This window comes from Haemaphysalis longicornis, unplaced genomic scaffold (assembly GCF_048455015.1).
Source record: "Haemaphysalis longicornis isolate Haplotype H1 unplaced genomic scaffold, Haemaphysalis longicornis Haplotype H1 scaffold_13, whole genome shotgun sequence".
Classification (NCBI taxonomy): domain Eukaryota; kingdom Metazoa; phylum Arthropoda; class Arachnida; order Ixodida; family Ixodidae; genus Haemaphysalis; species Haemaphysalis longicornis.
In genome coordinates this window covers 12,523,729-12,545,100 of record NW_027526233.1, presented here as the reverse complement: position 1 = coordinate 12,545,100, position 21,372 = coordinate 12,523,729, and the positions used below count along the sequence as shown (strand labels likewise).

The 21,372-nt window shown below is 50.9% G+C and overlaps 1 protein-coding gene across 1 annotated transcript in view; it reads left to right on the top strand.

Moving 5' to 3' along the window:
* The window catches only part of LOC144164247 (uncharacterized), a 30,372-nt gene extending 15,647 nt beyond the window's left edge, over positions 1-14,725 (top strand). The window contains exon 4 of the mRNA XM_077694761.1: positions 4,652-14,725. Coding sequence (XP_077550887.1) covers positions 5,384-6,853 — 1,470 coding nt within the window. The 5' untranslated portion in view covers positions 4,652-5,383 and the 3' untranslated portion in view covers positions 6,854-14,725. The remainder of the gene's footprint in view (positions 1-4,651) is intronic.
* The last annotated feature ends 6,647 nt before the right edge of the window (positions 14,726-21,372 follow it).

The following is a 21,372-nucleotide window of genomic DNA, read 5'->3' as shown; positions in this document are numbered from 1 at the left end:
CTGACATATATAGGTAAAGGCCCAAGCAGTTCATCTTCCCATAATAGGTTTAATGAGGCACGAGCTAACTGGAACACATTTACAGAGACATCGAAACTACACCACACATCCATAGGACACCTACACGTTGAAGAAGCTACCCAACTCCTCACGGCGCACATCCTCGATGCCGCCGAAAAGTTCATTCCCCACGCCTCTGGTGCCCCGCGCAACCAGCGGAGGCCGTGGTGGAATGAGGACTGTAGGCGGGCGCGAGAGGCCCAGAACAAGGCGTGGGTTATGCTCCGTCGGTACCCCACGTCGGCAAACCTCCTCTTGTTCAAACGGGCCAAGGCGTTAGGAAAACGTGTGCGCTGTGAGGCAAAAAGAGATAGTTGGCGTTCCTTCATAACATCTTTAAACTCATACACAGACACACGCAAGGTATGGACACGTATACACAAACTCAAAGGACAACAGACACACAGCGTGCCCCTGGTCAGTACAACAGGGGACGCACTGGAAGACCAGGCTAACACTCGCACACTTCCAACACGTGTCCAGTTCAGCACACTACACTAGCACGTTCATGAAACACAAAGAATTGGCCGAAAAGAAGTCTTTACTTGATAATTATATGTCAACCTCCTCTTATAACTCGGAGTTTTCACTTCATGAGCTGAGGGCCGCTCTGAGCACTTGTAAACCCTCAGCTCCAGGCCCAGACAACATCACATATAAAATGATACAGCACCTACACTCAGACACTCTTCTAACACTCCTCCACCTATATAACAAGATTTGGCTTTCGGGGCACATTCCAAGCTCTTGGAGGGAAGCCATTGTAGTGGCTTTCTTGAAGGAGGGAAAGGACCCGTTGTCCCCCTCAAGCTACCGTCCAATAGCCCTGACGAGCTGCCTGTGCAAGCTTCTCGAGAAGATGATAAATCGCAGGCTCGTGTACTTCCTTGAGTAGAACGGTCTTCTCGTGAGCAGCCAGGCAGGTTTCAGGGTGGGGCGATTGACGAACGATCAACTGGTGGCTCTTGAATCGTATATAAAGGATGCCTTCGTTCATAAACAGTATTGTGTAACTGTGTTTTTCGACCTCGAGAATGCCTACATCACCGCTTGGCGGTACGGGATCCTCAGTGACCTCAAGTCATTCGGTGTCTCGGGTAACATGTTAAACATTCTTGTCAGGTACTTGTCAGAAAGAACGTTTCGAGTGAGAGTCGGTGGGGCACTCTCAAGGGTTCATGTGCAAGAAAAAGGCGTGCCACAAGGTGGTGTGTTAAGCTGCACTCTATTCATAGTTAAGATGAACTCCCTTGGGAAGGCATTGCCACCTACAATCTCCTATTCTATGTATGTAGATGACGTCCAGATATCCTATAAATCATATAATATGTCAATCTGCGAACGTCAAGTCCAGCTTGGTGTCAAGAAACTTGCCGGCTGGGCAGACAAGAATGGTTTTAAATTGAATCCTGTAAAAAGTTCCTGCGTTGTGTTCTCCAGGAAGCGTGGGGTCCATCCGGACCCAGACATTCATTTTAATGGCGTGTCGCTTCCTGTGAACAAGGAGCACAAGTTCTTAGGTGTGGTGTTTCACCACAAACTCACATTCATTCCCCACATCAAGGAACTTAAAAATAAATGTCTGAAAACAATGAATATACTTAAGGTTCTCTCTCACCAATCCTATGGTTCTGACAAAGAACTCTTGCTTCGCTTGTATACTGCTTTGGTTGGGTCTCGTTTGGTCTATGGCAGTGTGGTGTATGGGGCGGCGACTTAAGACAGCCTTGCGAATTCTTGACCCAGTGCTACACTTGGGCCTTCGTCTTGCGTCGGGTACTTTTCGCACTAGCCCTGCTGAGTCTTTATGTCGAGTGTAATAAGTGGAGCCTTGAGAACCAACCAACGTACATGGACTTGCTTTATGCTTTTAAAATTTCATCGCTGAATAATCATCCTTTTCATCCTGTCTTTAACGATACATCAACATCTCTGCTCTTTGTGAATCGCCCATCCGTTCCTCTGCCCTTTTCACTTAGAGTGAAAGAGAGAGCCTCGGATCTCAGTGCTTCGTTTTTAGATGTGTACAGGTCATGCTTTTCAAACAGTTTACCGCCTTGGCAAGTTCGCCCTGTGTCGTGCGACCTTTCTTTTATTACACTTGACAAAAATCGGGTACCACGAGCTGCAATACTGCAGCACTTTCTGTCTTTGCAGTTTAAAGATGCATGTGCAGAATTTTATAGTGACGCTTCTAAAACCTCCACTATGGTGTCGTGCGCTGCTCATGGTCCAAATTTCAATGCAGCCAGAACCATGAGCGTGCACACAACAATTTTTTCAGTAGAAGCGTATGGAATTTTACTGATTGTATGACACATTCTTGAAACTCAAATTCCCAATTCCATCATCTATACAGATTCTTTGAGTGTTCGTGCACTGTCATCGCACAAGCCCCCCAAAAACCACATAGTTAATCTTGTATTCAACACTATCATGTCCGTGTATGCACAAAAGCATGAGCTGGTCCTCTGCTGTGTCCCAGGACACGCAGGGATCGCTGGGAACGAGTTGGCAAACAAGAGGGCTGCTGCTGCTGCACTCAGGAACACTGTAGACATTACAGTACCCTACACAGACCTCAAGCCTCACATAAGACAACACCTGTGCAGAACATGGCTAACACACTGGGACGAACAGACAGACAACAAACTACATGTAATAAAGCCAAACTTGGGACGGTACACAGCTGACTCACACAACAGACACACGGAAGTCGCCTTGGGTAGGCTGCGGATAGGGCACACCCATGCGACGCACTCATATCTGCTGACGGGATCTTCTAGACCCCAGTGCAGCAGGTTCGGAGAGCCGCTATCCGTAGTGCACATACTAATCACATGCAAGGCACTTCACACAACACGACACAAACACTTCAGAGAACTCTACAGACGACATATTCCCCTACATCCATCGTTGTTTCTAGGTGACGATGCCATGGTTTCCGTGAAACGTGTGTTTGAGTATTTGTCAGACGTCAATTTTTTAAACCTCATTTCTTATCACGCTTAATCAAATCTGGCCCTATACACCAGCCATCACCATTTTCTTTAATTGATCTTACTGTGTTCGGTTTACACGTTTATATGCCTACCCTTGTGTGGTAATCACTTCTCCATTAAATAACCTCTTCTCTGGCGCTCCTTGCCCTCGTTGGCCTTGCGCCATTAAACACTAACCATCATCATCAACGTTGAAGAACCGAATACAGCATACCACTCTTGTCTGCGCCTTTCGTGCGCACCTACGGCGTGAAAAAGGCTCGAAGCACGCCCGCAGTGTGCATTCTCCTATGCCCCTCAGCGGAGCATCCACAGTAGCAGCGCGATGCTGCTGCTACCTACATGTCGATCTCGCGGGGAATACTTCCTCTCATTGTTATGAAGGCCCGTTGACATGTCACTGGCACAATCGCATCCGTTCTTTTGTATGTGGTAAGCCTCCGGTATCTACCTTGCCCAGGTATCACTGCACTGGCACTATTTTCACTTGTTTTAAGAGGATCTTGCATGCGCTTGCAGAGCTATGGAAGGGGTTCCTGTGGAGTTCTCAACTGAGAGCTGGTTGCTTGAACTGAAAAATTCAGGAATCCGAGATATTCAGAACAGTGAGTAAAATGACGTTCTGCCTTCTGCTGCTGTTCTAGTAAACTTGGTCTTCTGAATGTCGTTGCCTTCAGAACTTCGCATTAGCCGGGAACGCAAAAAAGAAGAGAGAGAGAAATGGCCCCCCTGTGTTGCCGGTCGCTGGCAATGAGCAGGGAGCTGAATCAAGACGGAAACCATGGTGTTTGTACAATGCGCCCTTCCTGCTGCTTTTCCTGGCACCCGCAACATTTTTTTATTTCCAGGTACTGTTGGCCGATAGGGCCGTTACAGGGGTGGGGTAAAAAACTGCCATAACAACCGCCATGTCAAGCGTAAATAAGAAATGCATAGCCGATACAAAAAGAATACATCATTATACTACATTCTACAACTTACATGCTACATCACATACATCACAAAATACACTTCACAATACTGCATCCTACAACGTGCATGAGACAAGTTACAGCAAATACATTGAAATTTACAATAGAACACAGGCACACATACCCAAAAAAAAAAGCAATCACCGTTCACGAAGATTCGCTTGAAAATATTTTGTAACATTGTTTTCAAAATGTTCTGCAGTTGGTGAATCCCGTATAGCATCTGGTAATACATTCCACTCTTTTATTGTTCTAGGGAAAAAAGAGTATGCATATGTGTTCACACGACATTGAGGAATTAGATATTTTCTGGGGTGGTCACTTCGTAGGCTCCGCACTTGACGGGGAATTAGGTACTGCTCTGCATCAAAGTTAAACGTATTTTAGGAGAGCAAAAACAAGAATTTAAGTCTTGCTATGTGACGGCGGTCTAGGAGGTGTTGTAAATTTAGTTCTTGCAGCATCTGTGTTACAGAATCATTACGAGAATATTTTGAAAGAATAAATCTAGCCGCCCTTCTTTGTACCCGCTCAATGTTCTTAATTAATCCTTTTTGATGAGGGTATGGCGGCAACGCATGGGCGATGTGCTCAAACAACTTCCTTCTGTTTCAACAGGTGATTCTCATCTGCGCTTCCTTCCATGAGAACGCATGGAGCATGCGCCTGGGCAACCCGGCTGCTGTGGTTGATTCTGCAAATTGGAACGGAACTTCATCCGTTTATCATCGACAACCTCGACATCAGGAACTAAGGTGGAACAACACCGTGGCAAGACCGTATAAAGCAAGCACCCTCGTCAGCAACATCCACTGGGCATGGCGGCAATGCATGGGTGATGTGCTCAAACAACTTCCTTCTGTTTCAACAGGTTAGTAGCGACAATCGCCTCCTCGTAGTGTTGGCATGCCCACGGGTGGTGTTTTCTGCTTTTGCATCACTGTGTTTGCTGTTGTGGGGTGACGTTGAGACGAACCCTGGACCCAATACAAAAGTACTTGTACAAGGGTTGTGTGATGGCCAAAAGGCAATTCAGGCCAACCTAAGTGGCCTTAGCGACAGACTTAAGACCCTGGAAGACATTTTAAAGCTTTGTAGGGACCAAGCGGCAAGTCTTGCTGAACTAAAAGACACCCCCGCACGGGGCACCTTGAGCAATCTTGGTGACGGTACTGGTGATACCTCGGACCCCGAGCCCCCATACTCTTGCTGTAATCTACCGTGGCTACGAGTTTTAAGGTGAAGGGCAGAAACCATTAACGGTGGCCGTCGGAGCCCAGGTCAAGCTCCGGCGGATGGGCAGCATCTGTTACAAGGCAGAAACGGCATTGCATCTGTTACGGCATTGCAATGTGTTACAAGGCAGAAAGCTTCGGGACCTCTCTCGGTATCAGGGTAACCCGAGTGAAGGAAGTACCCCCGTCCCCTGCTTCTATACTATGCTATATGGTATTCTCTAAACCCCAACCCAAACGTGATCGGCCTCCGAAAAGGGGCCGCACTGAAGTTTCATTCCCACCTCTTTCAATGACTGTCTTTTCAACAAATGTGAATGACTACTCTCGTTTTCTTGTGATCGAGTCAACTGACTCAGCAAGGCCTATCACTTCCCTGTCTGTATTCCTGGTTTCGAAATTCCTGCAAAATACAACAGGTGGAAAGTATCAAGCTAAAAAGCTCAGGACCAGAGAAATCTTAGTAGAACTCAATGCCGAACCACAAGCCCGCATTCTTCTTGCACAAACCCGCATCCACGATCTGGACATCAGGGTCACACCCCATCGGAGCCTCAATAGCTCCCAGGGTGTGATTTCTGATACAGATCTCCTTACCGAGACAGATGCAGACCTTCTTGAAGGTTTAGAGGATCAGGGTGTCACAGCCGTGCGCCGTATCATGATGCACAGGGATGATAAGATAATCCCCACGAAACATATCATCCTGACCTTTAACCGTTCCTCACTTCCTGAACATATCAACGCAGGCTTCATTCGATGCTCCATTCGTCCTTATATTCCGAACCCGCGCCACTGCTTCGACTGCCAGCGGTTCGGGCACAGCACAACCTCTTGCCGCGGCAAAACAACCTGTGCGAAATGCGCCGCGCAGGATCACCCCACCGACAACTGTGATTCTGAAAACCTCACATGTACAAACTGCAGGGGCCCACATGCGGCCTACTCCAGGAAGTGCGAGAAATTCCAAATGGAAAAGAAAATAATCAATCTAAAAGTGACAGAAAACATCACCTTCCCAGAGGAGCGGAAGAGGTTTGCCTCTTTCCCCCTGGGGAGGTACGCTGACGCGGCTCGCCGAGGGGCGGAGCGGCGTCTGGTGTCCACAGAGACCCAGTTCAGCGAGTCTGACCTGGTCCCGCCCCCGCCCCCCGCTGGGTTGCCTCACGCAGCCCAACCCGGCACCACGCCCCTTGCTGAGGCAGCAGCGGTTGTGGTGCAGATCACTTCTGTCGGGACCGGGGCCGCTCCCGCCTCTGCCTCCCCGTCCTCCAGTGCGTTGGAGGGTGCCGAGGGGATGGACATCGCGGGCCCCGCACCGGCTCCCACCGCCACCGCACCGCCCGTGCCACCTCTGGTGCCCCGGACGCCCTCGGTGGTGGACGCTCAAACGAAGGGCTCCCGAAAGGGGGCCAAGTCCGGGGGGCCCGGTCCGTCAGGCACCCTTCGGACATCTGATGACGACATGGATGTCTGGCCGTTCCTGCCTGCAACGCAGCGCAAGGAGCGGCCACCGACTTCCAAGCCTACAGAAAGGCCTAAAAAGCCTAATCCCAGAGTAACAGCCCCGAAAGACGACACATGAACACACACGCTCCAGTTATTCTTAAATTTACATAATGGGAACAGAAAACATCATCCAATGGAACCGCAGAGGCCTCCTTAAAAATCTTGACGATGCGTATGAGATTCTGCATGCCAATCAGCCAAGTATCGTGTCTCCAGGAATCCCGCCTCAATTCTAAACAAACAAATTTCTTAAATAGGTACGTGAACCAGGTGTTTATTTTGTCTATAAACCACGCAGTTGCCTCTTCGTCTAGTTCCCCTTTTTGCACATTGTAGTGCAATGCAGCTGCCGTGTCATGGCTTAGCAGCGAGTATGCAGGGCTAACTTTCATCTTGTCATAAAGCGAGGAATTTAGGCAGGAGTTTTTTAACTTGGGAGCAAGTTGAAATTCCTTACCTTCGTCAAGTTCAAGCAGCTCTTCAACATGCTCAAGAGAAACCACTCTATCGGGGAGTGTGTATTTCTCGACAATATCGTCCGGCAACTCTATTTTGTCCCCTAGTGTCAACTGCCCTCTCAGATTCTTCCAAAGATGTGGCACATCAGCGAAAAAGTAGATACGCCTGCTGGAGTCAGTAGGGTGCGGTACATGACACTGTCGGCTCTTCCTGTTAATCTTAATGCCATAAGAACCTCACAGCCCTTGATTACAAGAGCGCATGTCGGTTACGATGCCTTGTACCTTAATTTCAATTTCTTCACACGCACACATTATGGCATTAATCTTATTTTAATGGTTTCGGCATGAAACGAATGGCCAGTCAATTCATAGGCCACCGCCTGCTTCCACCGGGTCGAAATGCCTCCCAGCATGAAAACGGGTGCATGCATTGCATGGCAAGATTCCGGCAAGTTGTTGCACAATGTAACAGTCGGTCGCCCAAGAAGTGTCCCCGTTGAAGGATCAAGATCCAAGCCCTTTGCTATCTGCATCTCGTCCAGCATCAGCACTGCATGACGCTCCTGTTCAGAAAGCTACCTGAACAGAAAAAAATAGACAAATTACCTACAGCATCATGGATTGTTAGAAAACAAGACTGTAGATACAAACCTTGATCTTAAAAAGGTCCATAACTTCTGTTAGGAGTCCAGGGGAAAACTTGAAATTCTCTTTTTTCTGCTGCAGCGTCCTTTCTGATGGCAGAGGCATTCTTAATTCCCTAGCTACGCTGTAGCCTTTGGATCTGCAGGAGAGTTTGTTTCAAAGCCTTCATGACTGTCTCGTCGCTCTATGTTGAACCCCGCATGGTGTTCTTCTGCAGGCAAGTGGCCTTGTCGGGGTTCAGGTAACCAGCAACGCCTGCATGGGTAATGCAAAAAATCTGGAAACAGCCCTTTATATGAAAGCATAGATCTCGTAATGAATTTGAGGAAATTGCACTGCGTACCGGTTCGAAGATTTTCATTTTCCACCATGAGGGTGCTGACTTTTCGCTGTGCCGATGCAAGCTTTCTTTTCAGCTCGGAGATTTCCGTTTGAAAGGAATCGTCACTGTTTGGTCCTGAAAATAAACAATGCGATGCAGTACTGTTGCCCGTCTAACTCTAATCAGAATGCTTTTATAGTGAAAACATGCATGCCCTTCAACCACGTGTCATTTACTATTCCAAGAATGTTACCACTTAGGCTGTGTAAAGGAACGGTGGCTGATTGCGGCAGCCTAAGCAAGTCAGTTGCACTGGCAGGACCTCTGCGATCTGGCCCTGTGCTGGACGCAGCTGGCAATGCTTGCCGGGGCGTTACCAGCGACCTGTCCACAGCTGCACTCGCACAGCCCGAGTCTGGGAAAAATGTGAATGCAAAAAGCCCAATGAATGACCTGCCAATGTTATGCAGCACATGAGCTGCACACTATGTTGCAGTTGTACAAATTTGTGCCTACTGTATAAACCGGAATATAGGTCGAGTTTTTTTCCAAAAGAATCCGCACAAAAGTCACCCCCCGTCTTATATAGCGGTCATTGGCAGAATGTAAATCGTTGTCTGGCAACAATGTGCAAGCATAATCCATCGCCAATCGCCATCGCCATTCGTGTCGGACTGCTCTCTCGCTCTATCAGGCCTTTATTTGATTTCGCTTTTCTCTAGTTTTTCGTCTTTTACTCGTCTATTACGCGTGCGTGCGTACATTTCTGTACGTCTCTGTTCCGAGGTAAGTGGTGGCAGTCGACGCCAGTTTACCACAGCGTTTAAGCTGACGGCGATTGAGTCACCGAGCAGAATAAGAATATGGCGGCGTAACGCCAGGGCGTTTCAGAGAAAAGTGTGCGGTACTGGCGGAGCCAGAAAGCTAAGCTGTGCGCGTGCAACCCCCGAAACCGATCGTTCTGTGGACGTCAAGCGGTGCACCCCGAGTTGGAGAACAAAGTGGCGGACTTCGTCCGGGAACTTTATCCGGGAGCTTCACTCACAATCGCTCCGGAGGCCATGCGTGGACCGGCTCCGCGAACTGTACAATGAGTGGATAGCCGGCGACAACAAAAAGACTTATACGGGCCGGTTGCGACCGTGTCAAGCTGGGTGTCCTTCTCTGGGCAGTCGCTGCCCGACGACATGGTTACACGAGCGTTCAGGAAGTGCTCCATCAGCAACGCGCCTGATGGCATGGAAGATGACAGTGCGAAGCAGTCATCCTCGGACGACTCTGAGAGCTCGGACGAGTGACTTCGGCAGGCATAGTGAGTGGCAGTGACGGACGGGCGTTGAAAATAAATATAGACATTGTGAGTGCGCTTCTGTGGCGAATTATTTTTTTTGTCAACTTTTCCCACTCAAGGTAAGGGTCGACCTATAATCCAGTTTATACGGTACCACGTTGCTGACGGGGTGTAGGGGACAACCTTGTCGGCGTTATTAGCAGTGACCAGTCAGCAGGTGAGCTCACAACGGTGAACACTGAAAAGTCTGCACGCATGAAAAGTCAATAGCACATTACAGGAACAAAGGCACTTGCAGTGGTATGACACCATGTGCTGTGTGCACGTACCAGCTGCGTCAGTTGCACTGGCAGGACCTCTGCGATCTGGCCCTGGGCTGGACATGGCCGGCAATGCCTGCCGGGGCGTTAGCGGCAACCTGCCAAGAGCGGCACAGCCGGAGTCTGGGAAAAATGTGAATGCAAAAAGCTCAGTGAATGACCTGCCGACTTTACGGAAGCACACAAGTCGCACACGTATCACACCTTAAGCACGGTAAATGAAGAATTTCACAGAAACTGAGTGCAGTGGTAAAAGTGGCTGGTGCTTATGGCAGTGCATGAGACCAGTATAGAGTAGACTTAAAGCTAGCATATTGAGGCGAATGAAGTTGTGAAACTTAAGGTTAGCGTAAGGAAATCATTTGCCGGTATTTGTCACTGTTATTCTAACCAATCCACGAGACATTTCATGATGCATTCTAGTTTACTTGAACCTCTCCAAGGCAGACCTATGTATCTTGCGTAAATGTGGTCAATGGACTAAGTGGCTGTCGAGGGACCAACTGTTCGGAGTGAGGCGACGGCACAGCCACCTGTGAAAACAAGTGGCTTGACGGTCCTCCTGGAAGTTTAGTGCATGGAGTAAATTGCTCAGTGTAGCAAAATATGATGAACAACCAGACATTTAACCTGTTAGGCTAGTTTGTGTGCACTAAACTTCAGCATGATTACTACAATTCATAGGAATGACAATCCGCAAAAATATTGTATAGCAGAAATTTTTTCCAACTGTCAGTGGAAATCTTTTTCAATGTGCCTTGTTCGTTTTCTTTTCCGGGTTGTCTGGACAAGCATCCATGGTCGTTTACTGTACTTACACAGCAGTGAAATAAAATTGGCTGAACTGCATGCCATGAAAGAATATTAAAATGGTTCATTTTGAGACTGCGGCATTGCAATGTGTCGTTTGTGCCTACCTGGTTTCTGCGGTACGAGGCGAAACAGTGAAGGCACAGCCATGCATTTCAGCTTCTTCACACCATATTTTTTAAGCACTGCAGGCTCGAACTGGTCGTCCGCAAAGTGGTCCTATGCAGGTAAAGACAATTATTAGTTCTCAAACATGTTCAGCTAGCTTGTGTTCTGTACTTTGAAAAAATAAACCGGCAACAATAAATGGCGTCCTTTGTAGCACAGCAGCTAAGGCACGGGGGCTTACTGAGAGTTATTTTGATCAGGAACAGATTGCAATGTATATAGTTCCGCCCAGTGAGTAAACGCATTTAGGTGAGTTATGACTAAATTCAGAACTTGTTTCCTTGTCATTCCTGTTACGAAAATTTGTGCTACACGATTGATGAAGGTGTAGTTGAAATACAATAGCTGCAAATCACAAAATGATGCGCTTGTAGCGAATCCCCTCTATTGGCATTCACGGCCACTTTTTTAAAGAGAAATTTACTTCTACTGAGTTGTGCATCATAGATCAGAGAAGATTTTCGAATGTTTTACTGAACAAACGCGACATCACAGCTTCGTTTTCGCAGTTTAAGTAACCGCTAAAGTACCTGAAAGTAATGAAAGCCGGTATTGTGTGTGCAGTACGAATGTACTCATCAGCGACACTTACACAGCAATACTGATGTAATAATGTGCATTGAAGGATGACGCTGGCAGCCAGCTGAAATATAACTACTGCACACTTTATCCCCCCAAGTTCACAGATATTGGTTTTGCTCTTACGCCAGTTGATATACACACCCTGGTAACGTAAATACCCAACGAGGTGAGGCTTTTCACGCACGCACGTACCTCGCAGAGCTTGGAATGCTTCTTAGGCTGGAAACTTGCGCGTCCAATACGTTGCAACCAGACGTCCAGTCTCTTGGTGTCGTGCTTCGCAAAAGGTAACGAGAAAAGAGACTTCCCCCTGTTTGACCGTGTCAAGCAGCCGGGGGCGCAGCAGAACGACGGCATTCTTCGCGACGCACCGAAGTCATCAAGCGAAGGACTCCCACGGGTCGGGCTCAGTCACGGAGGAACCGCGACAACTGTTTGTTTCTCACCTTGGGTAAAAAACAGCCTACTTGGGCGTTACAAAGCGATGTAACAGCGCCAGTAAGCACGAGGGCCGCCATGTATGTGTGAGTTCTTGTCGGAAGGAAGCAGATATTCCGAATCCCGCGGAACCGGAATGCGCAGTTGCGGAAGTGGAAGTAGGTGGATGCGGAAGCAGAACAGGGCGGCGGCATTCTTCACAGGATGGCGCTACTTCAAAAAGCGGCCCTGACCACGATGGAGGGGCTTTAGCTTGGTGGAGGTAGGTCTCCTGCAGAACCAACACGTCAATAATCTTTGAGCGGGCTAACTCAATTTGTTCGGCCTGCTTAGTAGGCCTCGTTAGTCCGCGGCAATTAAAGGTTGCTATTGTGAGGGAATAGCCCATGTTCAGTGTGTTTGGGGGAGCCTGTTTACAGTCAAATAGTCCCCAAAAAACTGCGGTGAGGAAAAATGCGGACTGACGGTTTAAAAACATGGTTCAGCAGGAGATGCACGCGTGTTTGTTTACTTAGCTTTCTCTTCAGCCTCAATTTCACTTTCCTCGTCTGAGCTGCTAAAGCTACTAAATTCCGCGTCCTCGTTTTCGTTTTGCTCTGCGCCCGAGCTCGCTACGCGCTTGCGGCGGACTGGGCTCTCAGTCTTGGACTCTACCGGAGGCCTTGCGCAACCCCTTCCTTGAGCCCTGCGCTTTCTCTTCAAAGAGCTTTCACTTTGGTCTGCGCCTCTTCTTTTTTTATTTTGCGGTGCTGGCGCGTGGCACCACCGGTTTGCATTTTACCGCAGGGGGATCCGGGGTGGCGAGAGATGGCGCTACCTCCGGCGCGGCGACCGCGTGAGTCTTCGCGGGCACCTGCTCGGGCCGCGTCGTCTGTTCGAGAGCATCGGTGGCTGGCGCGGCGTTTTCTTCGCTCTTTTGCGCCTCGATACTAGCGCCCTCTACGCTTCTAGCCTCCTCTTTCTCCGCGCCGTCTGCACTGCTGTTTGCCTCGCCGCTCGCGGCGACAGGATCGCTGGTGGCGTGCCCTGTGCCTTCCTGGTTCTCGTTCTCGGTCGCGTCGGCGCTGGCGGGTTTCCTCCCTGCAACCACGGCCGCGAAGGACTTCACACGACACTGCGATCGCGCGTGATCGCCCTGGCACAGCGCGCATGGTGCCTTGCACGTTTCGTGCGCATACTGGTCGCACCTTGAGCACTTGGGGGTGGTCCATAAGGCTGCATAGTGGCCAGTGCCACCGCAGCGGACGCATTGATGCACGACCTTGTCGTACTCAAAGCGGGCCACGTACCTGTCGAGAACCTTGATGAGGTTTGGTACAGGCATGACCATGTCCATTCGGATTCGCCGAGTCCCCGAGACGAAGTCAGCGAAACCCGGGATGGTCTCGCGCTGCGTCTCGTGTTCCTGGCCGTTCTCGCTCAGGATTTTCCTCAGTTCCTCGTCTGGCTCTTCCAGTGGATACCGGAAGACGCACACCACCTTCGACCTCGATACTCAAACCTGAACTTCTCCTCACGAACTTCCACGATGGGATCAGTTAAAAACCGCTCGACCGCCTGCTTCGTCTCAAACACCACCTCGAACCGGCTGCCCGAAAAATCCTGGACGCCACTGAGCTCATTCTTGCTGAAGCGCTGAATGAGCACCTTCACTAGCTCCACGTTTGTGACTCCTCGAGGGAGCCGCGCGTAGAGAGTATACGGCCGCAGCCGCACGTTGTAGCTAGCCATGACGGCTCGCTACCAGACATGAGCTAAACACCCTGTCCTAAGCAAGAGGTGCCTGACACGCGCAAGACGTTCACGTACCTGTCGAGAACCTGGATGAGGTTTTGGGACAGGCCTGACCATGTCCATTCGGATGCGCCGAGTCCCCGAGACGAAGTCGGCGAAACCCGGGATGGTCTCGCGCTGCATCCCGTGCACCTGGCCGTACTCGCTCAGGATTTTCCTCAGTTCCTTGTCTGGCTCTTCCAGTGGATACTGGAAGACGTGCACCACCTTCGACCTCGATACTCAAACCTGAACTTCTCCTCACGAACTACCACGACGGGATCAGTTAAAAACCGCTCGACCGCCTGCTTCGTCTTAAACACCACCTCGAACCGGCTGTCCGAAAAATCCTGGACGCCACTGAGCTCATTCTTGCTGAAGCGCTGAGCGAGCACCTTCACTAGCTCCACGTTTGTGACTCCTCGAGGGAGCCGTGCGTAGAACGTATACGGCCGGGGCCGCACGTTGTAGCTAGCCATGGCGGCTTGCTACCGGACGCGAGATAAACACTCTGTTCTAAACAAGACGCGCCTGACAATCACTACCAGAAGAGAGATGAAAATCTGGTGGCAACGGACTCATTTCATCAGTGCTGCACCGCTCGTGACAGTATTTCTCAGCGCTATCTGCACGCTCACCTTCCCAATCACTTATCAACTTCTTCAATGTATCCACACGGTTGAGATACCTGTCCTTGGTCTCTTCAGATACCAACACCGCGCAATATTTGCACAATGGAAATACAGCTTTGTATTTCTGTTGTTGTGTAGGTGGCCTTGCTTTTTTAGTGACCGGCGTGACAGACACTTCTGCAGCACCTGCATCAGACTCATCATGTGTGAACAGCCGTTGCTTGCAGTGGTAGTATTTTCTGCTCCACCGCTCACTGTAGAGTCCTTGTTCGTAGAGGCACAGGCCCTTTGACCTCCTAAAGGCTAGAATATGTCTGCATGGAAGCATCATGGACATTCTGAAAGAGCACGTACAGCTGGATTCCGTTGTGATTGTTTCACCAGAGCTTGCATGGCATTTCCACTGGCCTTGGCTGTCCTCTCCACCAGTGATGGAGCTGGATAGTTCCTCCTGCTTCTTTACAAATGAAAAGGCGTAACTGGTCAGGCTCCTCTGGTACTGCTGAAGGTGCTTTCCAACTTCCAGGGTGGCTCGTCGCTTGTAGACAGAGTCTGCTTCCAGGTGGTCTCTTTCTTGTTGCAGTGACGTTAGAATGCAGAATAATGCTGGAACAAACTGTTCAATGAACAGTACAAAGACACAACACTCTTCAGCTTCGGAGGAGGAGGAGGAAGTGGTTGTTGGGGGTGGGGGAAGGGGAGATAGAGGCCGGTAACTGTCTGGCGTTTCGCCGACACCTCAACTGGCCGAACGGAAGCGAGAGGGGGGACAGTAAAAAAAGTAGAGAAGGAGGGATGGAGGAAGAGAGGGAGAATAATAATTCGGCACGCGACTTTTTTGTAGCTCGCACCCGTCCCTGCAGACAGGGGAAACGCGCGGCACACAGCAACCCGCCCAGGGAACAACACCACGAACCCAGGGGTGCGCCAGGAAGAGATCAGAACCCCGGTAAGTGGGTCACGAGATTAGGTCACTGTGAAGGTGAGCAGACGGTTTGTGAGGGCCTCGAGTGGCGCGAGCGCAAGACCAGATGGTAGCCGAGGGGGTAACTACGCCTGTGCCGCCGCCGCCGCCGCAACAGTCGCTAGGTCTGAACTGTAACTACTGGAGAAGGGGTTACACGCTGGTTGGCGGTTGTGCTAGGTATGCATTATACATTGGTTAGCGGGTTATGCAGGAGTGGATCACAAGGTTGGGGCTGTCGCGGGGAGAGGTGGGAGGCGAAAAAAAAATAATAATAAAAAAAATTAAATAAGGAAAAAAAAAGAAAAAAAAAACAGTACATCAAAAAATAATAACAAAAGAGGTTAAGCAGCTGAGCCGCAAAACAGGACCGGAATAGGAACAACAGTCCGGTGTTGGATAAAAAAAAAGATAATGAGAAAAAAAGGAAACGGGAAAAAAAAGGAGTACACCAGATGCTAAGTAGAGCTAAATTCTAATAACAATAACGAAAAAGTTAAGGTGATAAAAGGTAGTGGATAAATGTTAAACAGCTGAACAATATATATAAGGGTTGAGCTAAACAAAGTAGATGAGAGTTGAACAGGTAAATATTACAAAGAAAAAAAAACCAGATGGCAACAAGAATTAGACAAGCGCGGATACATGGGGATAGACAGTGAGATAATGATGCAGGTATAAGGATAACTGGGAGTACATGAGCCTACTAGATAGAATCAGGAGGATTATATGGTAAAGGTTACGAGGGAATAAATGGGAGTACACATTGGTTATACTGGTTACGTTAGTTTACAGGTGGGTGGACCCGTGGGCCGAGGGGCAAAGAGTTTTGTCGTTTGCACAGGTGACTGGGTGCACAGGTGTTCTGTTTTGGGGGAGTTTTTTTGCGATCCAGTTTATGACCGAGGCAGGGTGGGGTTGCTGGCTGAGGCACGCAGTCACACACACACACACACACCGCTGGTTCATAGGCGTTGCCGGATGGGGACACAGGTTGAGGTTAGGCGGGACGGAGGTGCAGTAGCAGGCTAGGGCTCACAGACACGTATCCGTGGCGGGATGGTGGCACAGGGTGTGGTTGTGACACATGCTTGCAGCCACAAACACTCGCGCACACACTCGCGACACGCCACTGAAAGTTTCCTGAATGGGCGCGGAGGGGTGCCGCCGACACGCCAGGAGCAGTTCTCTTTGCGCGCCGGCGGCGGGGTGAGCCGCTCGCTGGGATGCTTCCGGGTTGAGGGGATCGGCGACGAGGAGAGGGGGAGGGGAGAGGAGGGGAGGAATGAATGAAGGAGCAGTGCGTAAGAGAGGAGGGAAGCGTTGTGGGCGAGGGCCGGCGGCCCATTCAGAGCAGCAAGGCAAGGTCGGTTGCGTGTAGGAAGTGCAGCAGCGCGGTGAGTGCCGCGCCCTGTGCGCGGGCAGCCGAGGGAAAGAGGAGCTCCTCCCGCGTGCTGCACGCAATTCCCAGTGCCGCGTAGCGTCTTAGCATCTTCGCTCGCTCTTTGCTGTACTGGCTGCAGCGCAGTAGGGCGTGCTCCATGTTGCCCAGCTCGCCGCAGTCGGGGGAGTCGGCCTGACCAAAGAAGAAGCGGCAAGCTGTGGAAGAGGCGCAGCGCGTGCGGAGCCGGAGGAGGAGACTGCAGTCGGCGCGGCAGAAGGTACGGCTTGGAATGCGCCCTCGTTTCCCCCCATCGGCGTGGCTCGGGGTCTGGTGCTGCTGTTGGGCGTGCTTGGCGATCCAGTGTCTCGCCTCGTCGCCCCTGGCGGCCCCCTCAAAGAGTGGTGTGTCCGCTGAGTGGGCCGCCTTGGCCAGCGAGTCCGCACACTCGTTTCCCTCGAGCCCCACATGAGCCGGCACCCAATGAAGGGAAATTCGCCTGTCTCCTTGCTGTAAGTCGCGCAGCTTTTTTGCAAGTCACTGCACGAGCGGCGCATGTTTGCTGGGCTTCTGCAGGCGCTGTAGTGCCGCCCGGCTGTCACAAAGCAGCACGGCTTGTTTGATGTCGGGGCGTCCCGCCAGGGCGTCCGCCGCCAGGCGCAGGCCTACCAGCTCGGCTGTTGTTGAGCTAGAGGCGAAGTTCAGTCGGCGCTGCACCGTTAGGTCCAGCTCTGGGACCGCGCAGGCGGCGGCGGCGGATCCTGGGGGGCCAGGCAGCACAGAACCGTCTGTGAAAAGTTTGACCGCGCCTGCAAAGCTCTCGTGCAGCAGGCAGGCGACCTCTTGCTGGAGTGCGCAGGCTGGGGAGGAGCGCTTGCTGCGAATGCCGGAGATTGTTGTGTGGATATTCAGGCTTTCCAGGCGGTTGTTTGTTGTGTTGTTAAAGTTTCCAACAAAAAACAGAGGCCCTTTATGCCATTCGTCCCTAATGTTGCGCCAGTTCTTGTCGTAGTAGCTTAGCACAGCAGCTGGTGCTGTAACCTCAAATTCCTCTTCAATTTTCAGAAATTCTTGGTCTGACCTTGCATGCACCATTTTCTGAAGTAGTTGAAGTGCATGGTCATGTTGCAAGGATGTGATCTCCATTTTTGTGCACGTTATTTCACGTCTGAATGTCTTGAGCGTGTGAAAAACGCAGATCAAAACATTGCTTGAGGGAAGCACTTCTACAGTACATCTCTCTCCAAGAGGTCCTTGTCTGCCATTAGGCACTTTGTTTTTATCCACATTGGATTAAGCTGCTTGAACTTTTCCAGGAGCCATTTCAGGCTTGCCTCATCCTCTGTTACGAGAATTGCAACACAGACTACATCTGTTGCTCCGTTCGAATCCTCGTTGTGGATTACGTACACTGGTGTTCGGAGGTCAAGGAGCTTATAGGTGGCGTCAATACTAATGAATTCTGGATATGCATCCATCTACTCCCTCATTGACGTTATAGATAACACCATGCCTTCAAAGTTGTCACTGTTGACAAGCATATGGCAGTCAGAACCTGCATGCAATCACAAAGCAAGCACATGAATAAACAAAGCATTGATGACCAAGTACGTATCTGCATGTTATGGCTCAGGTAAAAAATACATAAACAAGGAGTCCTAGCCATGTTAGTGCAAGCCATGAATATTTCATGCTGTTAAGTATATATGAACCATACCGTAATCTTTTTGAAGAGCCTCCATCGTTCGTTGAAGATCATTTTTTGTGCCCTGCTTCATGGAGCTTGCAACATTGCTTAAATCTTTTAGCAGAACGACTTTGCCAGTTTCTTCTTGTATTTTTTTCTGGATCAGCTTTTTGTTCGCCTGCAATTTTAACAGGCCTCGAACACCGGCCTTTAGTTCGTCGGGCAGTGCACGCTGGTGGAGCAGATGTTCGTAGGTAGCCTGAAAATACAAGCGTTTGAGGGGTCTGTAGGAGGTCGAGATACACAACTTGCTATTTGAGACAGACATCAAGCACACTATAAGCGGTCAGTTCATGAAACAGACCTGTGACACCGCGTGATTGTGTTCTGTGATGCTGGACATGACCTCTAGATGCTCGCCGTCAGAAGATACGCAACATTTGAAATGCGCTGGGCAACCATCAACGAAGGTGCTGAAAAAAAAATAACAACTTTCAATATAATCTTCAGAAGACTCAATTAAAGTCAAAGAGGATAATCATGACACTTGCCTTGCGGTCCTGTCACCCTTGCTGCGACTTTTAAACGTGCGGCCACCTTTAATACAGTGATAGTGTACTTGGTAGACCGAGATGTTTTCATTGACGTGCCACCTGATGCCTTTCTGTTTTGCCGCCGTCACCATGCAACACTCCCGCTTGTAGTACTGCATGTAACTTTGCTTGCTGTACTCCTTCACGGCATCTTCCAACTCGTCAAAAGTCGCGAACTTGGAGCCGACCTCCATCACGCGCGGTGACGAAAGGGCCGAACATGTGCGGACTATGCATGGCCCGCCTGCGACTTTTTGACGTCGATTTAGTAAAGCGATCATCTTGGCCACTATTTTACCGTCTCGACGGAACTTTAATGAGACGGAACGTTAGACACTCCCTTTTTTGTTTGGGGCTGCTGGCGTGCGGCACCACCGCCTCGCCTTCTACCGCAGGGGGATGCGCGGCGGCAAGAGATGGCGCTGCCGCTGGGGCGGCGACCGCGGGAGTCTCCGCCAGCACCTGCTTGGGCCGCAGCGTCTGCTCGAGAGCATCGGCGGCTGGCGCGGCGCGTTCTTCGCTCTTTTGCGCCTCAATACTAGCGCCCTCTACGCTGCTAGTCTCCTCTTTCTCTGCGCCGTCTGCGCTGCTGTTTACCGCGTCGCTCGTGGCGACGGGACCGCTGGCGGCGCGCGCTGTGCTTTCCTGGCCCTCGTTCTCAGTCGCGTCGGCGCTGGCGGGTTTCCTCCCTGCAACCGCGGCCGCTAAGGACTTCACGCAATACTGCGATCGCGCGTGATCGCCCTGGCACAGTGCGCATGGTGCCTCGCACGTTTCGTGCCCATACTGGTCGCACCTCGAGCACTTGGGGGTGGTGCATAAGGCTACATAGTGGCCAGTGCCACCGCAGCGGACGCATTGATGCACGACCCGGCCGTACTCAAAGCGGGCCACGTACCTGTCGAGAACCTTGATGAGGTTCGGGACAGGCCTGACCATGTCCATTCTTATTCGCTGAGTCTCTGAAACGAAGTCAGCGAAACCCTGGATGGTCGCGCGCTGCGTCCCGTGTACCTGGCCGTTTTCGCTCAGGATTTTCCTCAGTTCCTCGTCTGGCTCTTCCAGTCGATACTGGAAGACGCGCACCACCTTCGACCTCGATACTCAAACCTGAACTTCTCCTCACGAACTTCCACGACAGGATCAGTTAAAAACCGCTCGACCGCCTGCTTCGTCTTAAACACCAGCTCGAACCGGCCGCCCGAAAAATCCTGGACACCACTGAGCTCATTCTTGCTGAAGCGCTGAACGAGCACCTTTACTAGCTCCACGTTTGTGACTCCTGGAGGGAGCCGCGCGTAGAACGTATACGGCCGCAGCCGCACATTGTAGCTAGCCATGACGGCTCGCTACCAAACATGAGCTAAACACCCTGTCCTAAGCAAGACGCGCCTGACACGCGCAAGACGGTCGCATACCTGTCGAGAACCTTGATGAGGTTCGGGACAGGACTGACCATGTCCATTCGGATTCGCCGAGTCCCCGAGACGAAGTCAGCGGAACCCGGGATGGTCTCGCGCTGCGTCCCGCGTACCTGGCCGTTCTCGCTCAGGATTTTCCTCAGTTCCTCGTCTGGCTCTTCCAGTGGATACTGGAAGACGCGCCCCACCTTCGACCTCGATACTCAAACCTGAACTTCTCCTGACGAACTTCCACGACGGGATCAGTTAGAAACCGCTCGACTGCCTGCTTAGTCTTAAACACCACCTCGAACCGGCTGCCCGAAAAATCCTGGACGCTACTGAGCTCATTCTTGCTGAAGCGCTGAACGAGCACCTTCACTAGCTCCACGTTTGTTACTCCTCGAGGGAGCCGCGCGTAGAGAGTATACGGCCGCAGCCGCACGTTGTAGCTAGCCATGACGGCTCGCTACCAGACATGAGCTAAACACCCTGTCCTAAACAAGACGCGCCTGACATGCGCAAGATGGCCATATACCTGTCGAGAACCTTGATTAGGTTCGGGACAGGACTGACCATGTCCATTCGGATTCGCCGAGTCCCCGAGACGAAGTCCGCGGAACCCGGGATGGTCTCGCGCTGCGTCCCATCTACCTGGCCGTTCTCGCTCAGGATTTTCGTCAGTTCCTGGTCTGGCTCTTCCAGTGGATACTGGAAGACGCGCACCACCTTCGACCTCGATACTCAAACCTGAACTTCTCCTGACGAACTTCCACGACGGGATCAGTTAAAAACCGCTCGACTGCCTGCTTCGTCTTAAACACCACCTCGAACCGGCTGCCCTAAAAATCATGGGCGCCACTGAGCTCATTCATGCTGAAGCGCTGAACGAGCACCTTCACTAGCTCCACGTTTGTGACTCCTCGAGGGAGCCACGCGTAGAGAGTATAAGGCCGCAGCCGCACGTTGTAGCTAGCCATGACGGCTCGCTACCAGACATGAGCTAAACACCCTGTCCTAAGGAAGACGCGCCTGACACGTGCAAGACGGCCATATACCTGTCGAGAACGTTGATGAGGTTCGGGACAGGACTGACCATGTCCACTCGGATTCGCCGAGTCCCCGAGA